This window comes from Macaca mulatta, chromosome 8, assembly GCF_049350105.2.
Source record: "Macaca mulatta isolate MMU2019108-1 chromosome 8, T2T-MMU8v2.0, whole genome shotgun sequence".
Classification (NCBI taxonomy): domain Eukaryota; kingdom Metazoa; phylum Chordata; class Mammalia; order Primates; family Cercopithecidae; genus Macaca; species Macaca mulatta.
Window position 1 is genome coordinate 134,792,463 of NC_133413.1, and position 7,333 is coordinate 134,799,795.

At 48.8% G+C, this 7,333-nt stretch overlaps 1 protein-coding gene across 3 annotated transcripts in view; it reads right to left on the reverse strand.

Annotated features, from left to right (window-relative positions):
* Positions 1 to 2,088, reverse strand: part of TMEM65 (transmembrane protein 65) — a 61,669-nt gene extending 59,581 nt beyond the window's left edge. For all 3 annotated transcript variants that reach the window (XM_001101526.5, XM_015145961.3, XM_077944024.1), the window contains exon 1: positions 1,229 to 2,088. In XM_001101526.5, the coding sequence (XP_001101526.2) occupies positions 1,229 to 1,547 (319 nt within the window). In that variant the 5' untranslated portion in view covers positions 1,548 to 2,088. The remainder of the gene's footprint in view (positions 1 to 1,228) is intronic.
* Positions 2,089 to 7,333: the final 5,245 nt, after the last annotated feature.

Sequence of the window (7,333 nt, forward strand, 5' to 3'; positions counted from 1 at the left end):
TGAACCGAGAGGGAAAAAATGTGATTAAAACCCACAACTAAAACAAGTTTCTGAAGTAGTACAGATAACGTCATGCTTACATGAGGTAGATAATTCTTTCCTCCATTCCTGCACATCAGCTAAAGATATACTTTCAAGTCTGGCAAATCAAATGCCAGGATCTAAATCAATGTGCTCTACACTTTGGAATCTATGAGATGTTTATGTACCTACCAAGTTTAGAGGGGGAAGTAAACTTTTTTAAAACTTTCAAACACATCAGAATGTAATACAAACTGAAGCAATGTGTTTTGTTTACATAACTGTATTTAAGTGGCAGAAATATTTTAAGACATCCACTTTAGTCGTCTGCTCCTTTCATCCTTTTTATTTTCTGAACTTTTAGGCTTTTCACCTAGACTCAAATTCTGACCTACCCCATTCTGGACTTCTTTTAGAAATACCCTATTTTAACATGCCAGCTTAAAAATTGTTTTGCTTTCATCGTTCCAAATTATTTTTGAGCACAAGTCTGACTTCTACTGCAGAGCCGCAGATTTCCAAAAAATACACCTCCTTATTTCATTCTTTCAACCTCTGGGAAAAACCAAAACTGGAGTTTAACTTGAATCTATCTTTCCATTTCTGGGGAAAATGTTTCCTTTGGCTGCTGAAATGAACGCAACCAGAGGTGTGCGGAAACAAGCAGCTGAGAGCATCCCTGACTTTTGAAGCTACACGCCTTCTTTTGGCTACCCACCCATACATCTTCATTTGATAACCGTTCAAAAAGTTTCTTCCTGCCAGGCGGGTTTGTAGCACTTTCTGGGAGCAGGCACAGCATGCAGGTGCACGCTCGCAAGAAAGCAGCAAGGGCTAAGGGACAGGAGGGTTGGGGAGGGGAGGCACAGGGCAAATCAAAACACAATCCCAACAGTGTTAACTGGCATTTTAGGCCGAAGCTCCGGACTCTGAGGCTGGGGAGGAAGTAGCCAGGCGCTGGCCTCGGCTGCCTGGCACGACCCGCGCCCGTCCTACCTGCTGGAAATTTCCTACCTGGGGGAAATTCGGGCGGCGGAAAGTCTCCCCGCCCCCAGCCGTCCCAGGCGTGGGGCCAGACAAGCGAGGGGGGCGGAAGGGGGGCGGCAGCGGGGGTCCAAGATCCTGAGCCGGGGAGGGCTCCAGGTAGGCTGGCGGGAAGAGGAGGGCGCCGGAGTCTCCGGGCTCCCCACCACCGGTCCCCCCTTACCTTGGGCAATGGCAATGGACTCGAAGCGGTGCAGCTCTTTGAGCAGGCAGCTCCTCTCCGTGGAGTGCAGGCTGTAGATGAAGTCGCGCGCGCCCTGCGCCGTGTTCAGCGCCTCCATGGGCTCCTTCTTGGGGTGCGTGCCCAGCCGCCGGGGGCCGCCCGGGAAGCCTCCGGGGGACGCGAGCCCTAGCAGCCCCCGCCCGCAGCAGCACCAGGACGGCGGGCGGGGCGCGGCGGCGGCAGCGGCGGCGGCAGCGGCCGGGCCCGGCCTCAGGCTGCGCGCGGTCCGGCTCCTCAGCAGCGGCAGCAGCCGAGACATGGCGAGCTGAGGAGCGGGAACCCCCGCGGCCGTCCGAGAGGGCGGTTTCTGGGGCGGCTGAGGGGAGAAGAAGGAGCTGGGCTCAGCTCGACCCCGCCCCGAGGTCCTCCTGCCAGGCAGCCGAGGCGCCGGGCACCATGCACTCCGCGGGCCCGAGCGGCTCTCGCCTTCTGTTCCGTCCCCCTTCCCTTCCAAAAGGCCCGCTGCGGCTCCGGCCCCTCCGATGGCAAAAACTTTCTCTGAGACAGCCGGGCCCGGACAGCGCCCGCAGAGGGCGGGCGGGCGGTGCGGGCGGGCGCCTCCCGGCTAAGGTGGAGCGGCGCGGGCGGGCGGGGCGGGCGAGTGTGTGTCTCTGCCAGTATGATCTTCAAGAGGGATGAGTCAGCCACGCGCCGCCCTCCTCCAGCGCCGCCCTCCTCTCCCGCCGGCTTTCTCACCCTCTAGCCTCCCCACGTCCCCACGCTGTAGGGTTCCCGAGCCCTCAAAGAAACCACGCTCCCGGGAAGCAGCAGCCGCCGCTACCCCTAGCGGCAGCAAAAGTGGGAACGGGGCGGGGCGAAGGGGGAAGGAGGTGCGGGGGGGGGGCGGTGGGTGTGAGCGGGGCTGCGCAGGCGCAGTCTGCAGGCGCTTGGGCCGCGCTCCCGCCTAGGGGAGGAGCGCGCACACGCGTCGCCTCCTGGCTGGTGCGTGAAGGTGGAAGGAGGTAGGGTGCGCCACCCTGTGCTGGCGTTAAATCTACAGGTCGGAATAGGGAAAAAGAGCTCTGGACCCCTCGCCCGCCAGGGTAGTACAGCTGCCACCCGGCCCCCAACCTGGGGCCAAGCCCACATCTGGAGCTCGTTCTGAAAGGTGCGCCGGCATGCGGCCCTGCTCTGGCCAGGCGGAGAACTGCGCTGCCGCCCCAGCCCCGGCGGGGTCACGGCGCTTTGCTCCGGAACGAAGCGCCCCAGCTGCGCCCTTTGCCAAGTCAGCGCCCACCGCCGCTTCGGCCGAGCAGGCCGGCTCTGATGCACCCGCTCTGGGCGCCCCAAAGAGAGAGCGAGGCCAGTTCCACCCCTGCCCAAGGAGGGTCTGACACTGAACCCTTGACACGAGAACAGTCCTCCGCGTTCAGATTCCAGAAGCTGGCGTGCAAATTGTTAATGCTAGAGGCAGAGGCAAGAATGTCATAGACCTTTCCTAGCGGTTGCTTGTGATTTTTTTGTCTCCGTGCTAAAGCGGGAAGAATTCTTTGATTGTCCACGATTTCCCCTGGTCCAAGTCCTAGGCATCTTTCAAGGCCCAGGTGAAAGGTCTCCTACTTCATTAAGCTGTCCCTAATCTACTCCTAAGGGAGGAGATCTCTGCTTTATCAGAACCTGTCTAATGACGCTTAGGCACCCTTAGAGAATAAATCCACTTAATAAATCTGCTCAAGCGTAATCAAGATCTAAATCCCATCCTTATCACAAACAGTGCTGCACTCAGCCCAGAAACTTGTATGTAGTGAATGTGCTACGTGTAAGTAGAATATTAAGCTGAATAATGGAGGATTGTTACCACTAAAGCCTCCTACTTCTCTAACTCTGGTTCTCAAAGTGTGTCCCTGAGCTTCTTAGACATGAGAAATAGTGGACCCCACTTCACACCTCCTGAATCAGAACGTGGGCATTGGACCCAGTCATGTGGGTTTTTGCAAGCCCTCCAGTTAATAACACACACGAAAGCTTGAGAACCACTGATGTCACTTAAACATGGAAAGCAATCGCTTCTTTTTTAAAATTCCAAGGTGATGCCTCTGTGATGTAATAACAATAATTAAGAATACTCTCTGTGGAAATGAAAGCTTTTTGAGTGCAGAAAGTATATCTTCTTTGTCTTTGAAATCCCCTTCGTTCCCCAGTGTGCACTGGAATCCTCTGCAGACTTATTTCAGTCTCAGGCTCATGGGAGAAACCCCCCATCCCCCACAATTTCCCTACCCCCAAGATATTCTGATTCATTGGGGCGGGGCCTGGGAAGCGAGGTTTGTAGGAAGCTCTTCAGTAAGAACCCATTCCCAACCACCTCCAGAATAGCAGTTTAGTGTGTAGGCTCCAGAGACAGACTGTGGAAAGTTTGATCCCTGGATCAACCATCTCCTAGCTATGTGTTAGTATTAGATTGTTACAGTAGTGATCCCCAATGAATTACACCTGTTATCCACTCCGTTGTGTAGTCCACCTCTACATTGACTGTGGGCTTGGCTATTTGACTTGTTTTGGTCAATAAATAGGAGGACATCATAAACCTGATATGACACATGTTTGCTCATTGGGGGTTGTAATGCTTTTGTTATATTATTATAGAATATTTAATTCTATTATAAAACAAGAGAAACTAAAATGTAGAAGCAAGTCACTTATGAGAAATGTTACACATAGAATGAATGGATATGTGTTGAACGTAGATAAAAAGGATGAAACAAATGAAAATGCTGCTTTAGATAGAGGCAGAAAGACAAAGTGGACTTTTAAGTATTAATAAGGTACAGAACATACTACCTTCAGATTGACAGCCATGTCATCCCTAAATTGCACACCTACTGGTAACACCCATTGTGGCGCTATTATGGCCTCATGTAATCTCTGCCCAAGAAAAAGAGATAAACCCCTAGCTACAAAGCCAACTAATGCCAGTTACCATTATAACCAGACACACTTGCCCCTCAGTTCTCTAACAGAACAGTGTATGTTGAACCCAGGCCCCTTCAGTTTGCTGAGTCACCTTACTTACTCTCCAATCTGGTCCTTGTAACCACACTATGTGCTGAGAAGACTGGATGGGGGAGAGGGATAAGACATGAGAACAATGCATAAAACAGAATTTAGGTGCTGTGGTCCTTCAGCCTATCCTAAGCTTATTAATCTACCCTCTTTCCCCTTGCTTCTCACTCTGTTTTATGTTGGTTGGTAAACTCTTCTGGTTATTACTGCTGCTCTTTGGGTAAACACATTTATGCCAAAACTTAGTAGTTTAAGTAGCCAATTTATTTTGCTGTTAATTTTGAGGCTCAGAAATTTGGGAAGAACTTACTTGGATAGTTATTTTATTGGAGTCGTTTATGTAGTATCAATCAGATTTCAACACAACTGCTGTGATTTGAAAGTTCAGCTGGGCTGAATAGCTAAGATGGCTCACTCACATGACTGGCTGCTAGCTCAAATGGGGCTGAGAAGCAGAGCACCTTCACACAGCCACTCCAGCTTGGTGAACTTCTCACCAGGCAGCTGGCTTTCCCAGAGTGAATGTCTGAAAAGAACCAGGCTTGTGGCCTTTTCTGACCTCTCCTTGGAAGTCACACAGTATCACTTCCACTATATTCTGCTGGCTACAGGCCAACCCCTAGGGCCAGCCCCATTCAAGGGAAGGGATATAGACCCCACATCTTAATAGGAGTAATGCCAAAACATTTGAGGATATGTTTTAGAACCACCAGATAAACAATGTGATTTAAGCTTCTTAATTTGGCCTATAAGCCTATCTGTTTCGTGACCTGTAGGTGTATACATGGAGGCTGCCATTGCATCAAGGTAATTTTCCACATGGGAAAATTGCCTCGAAGACATTTACCTTTTGGAATCCAGCTGCTGCATAAAGAAGTCTGACATATCCTGCTGGAAAGACCAAATGGAGGAGGAGGCCCCAGCCAACAGCCCCAGCTAACTGCCAGACATGCATGACACTGTCTTGGACCATCCAGGCTCAATTGAGCCCCAGGTGGCAGCATTGAGGTCGAAAGCACTAGCTGCAGACCCAGACTGCCTGGATTTGAGTCTTTATACTGTCATTTATTAGGTGTGTAACCTTGAGCTGATCAACCTTTCTGTGGTTGCCCATCTGTTTAATGGGAATAAGAACATGTTCAGTTTGCTCACCTGTTAAATAGAGATAAGGACATCTGCTTTGTAATGTTATAGTGAAACCAAATTAATACATAAAGCATTTCAAACAGCACCTGATACATGACAAGCATGCAATAAATACTAGCTATTATCTAAATGCCCATAGACCTCTCAAATCTCTAGGATTATGTCTTTGGACCCTCATTTGAGAAATGCCCACCTAGCTATCTGTCATTTAATACATGGATGTGTATTAACTGGATCCCCTAACCACTTCCTTTTCTGAACAGCTGAATATCCTAAATATGAATGAATGAAGGAGCTAGGGAGGGAGATGATTTGGGGATCGTTTATGGGGCTGTGGAGAGGTATAGGATAGAGCAGGTCTAGATGCAGGTGGCAAAGGGGAGGTTCCGAGGAAATATGATGGTGCTGAAGAGGAAATGCTAGCTGGCTGGAGGGGGTTACGGAAATGGAAGACAGAAGGAAGGAAGGCCCAGAAGGCAAACTTGGTCTGGCTTCAGCCCAGCCTGTTCTTCACTTTTAAAGAGGACAGCCATCATACCTCAGTTAACAATCACAGTTTCCTCCTCATGAAAAATTGCTGCTGAATCATCAGTTCATGGCAAGCTGCATCATATAAATACACTCCAGAGCTCCTGGCTCCTCTGTTGCTGGCAGGACACACAGCTGTTTGCTGCCTGCCATTGATGAAACTTTACACACTCAGCTATTCTGCTTTAAAATTCTTGAAATTGTTGCTGTACCTGGTGGAACCTTTAACCATTTCTTCTGCCCATATTTTTGCAGTTTCCTCGTTGCACTTCACGTCCATCAAGTTCCTGCCTTAGTTTCCTGACCCCTGGGAGGCCTCTGCACCACCGTAGTGGTGGTGAATAAATTGTTTCTTCACAATGGAAACCACAAAGTCTTATTAGAAAAATTAAAGAAGACTTAAGGAAGTGGAGGGAAATACCAATTCAAGATTGAAAAACTAGTAGTATGTCAATTCTCCCTAAATGCATTTGTCAGGGTTCTCCAGAGAAACACAACCAATAGGATATAGAAATGTATACAGAAAGAGATTAACCATGAGGAGTCGGCTGGTATGGTTATGGAGGCTGAGAAGTTTCATTATCTGCTGTCTGCAAGCTGAAGGCCCAGGAAAGCTGGTGGTACAATTTAGTCCAAGTCTGATAGCCTGAGAACCAGGGGGTCACAAGTGTAAGTCCCAGTCCAAGTCTGAAGGCCTGAGAACCAGGAGCACCAATGTCCAAGGGCTGGAGGAGACAGATGCCTCGGCTCAGGCAGAGATAGTATTTTTACCCTTCTGCCTTTTTCTTCTATTTCAGCCTCTGTGTATTAGATGATGCCCACCCACATTGGTGAATGTGATCTTCTTTACTCAGCCTACCCGTTCAGATGCTGATCTCCTCCAGAAATACCCTTGCCAACATACCCAGAAAGAATATTTTACGAGTTACCTGGGCATCCCTTGACCCAGTCAAGTTAACACATAAAATTAATCATCACATCAAATTAATCTATGAATTCAGTGTGATCCCAATCAAAATCCCAGCTGGGTTTGTGTGCCTATATGTGTGTGTATGGAAATTGTCAAACTGATGTGAAAATTCACATTGAAATACAAATAGATATAACATTCCAGAAAGAGGATTGATCCCCTAAGCTCAAATCTCAGCACCTACTAGCTGTATCAGTTTGGAGATGTTGCTTATCACTCTAAGCCTTTGTTTTTTGGTTTTGGTTTTGGTTTGATTTTTATGAAAATCTACCTCACAGAATCATGCGGGTAAAATGAGACAATGTATGTTTTGAAAAAGAAAGACACAGTACCTAACATGTAGTAGATGTTCAACAAATGACAGGTAGTATTAAAAAGCCTCAAGATTTAAAAACTAG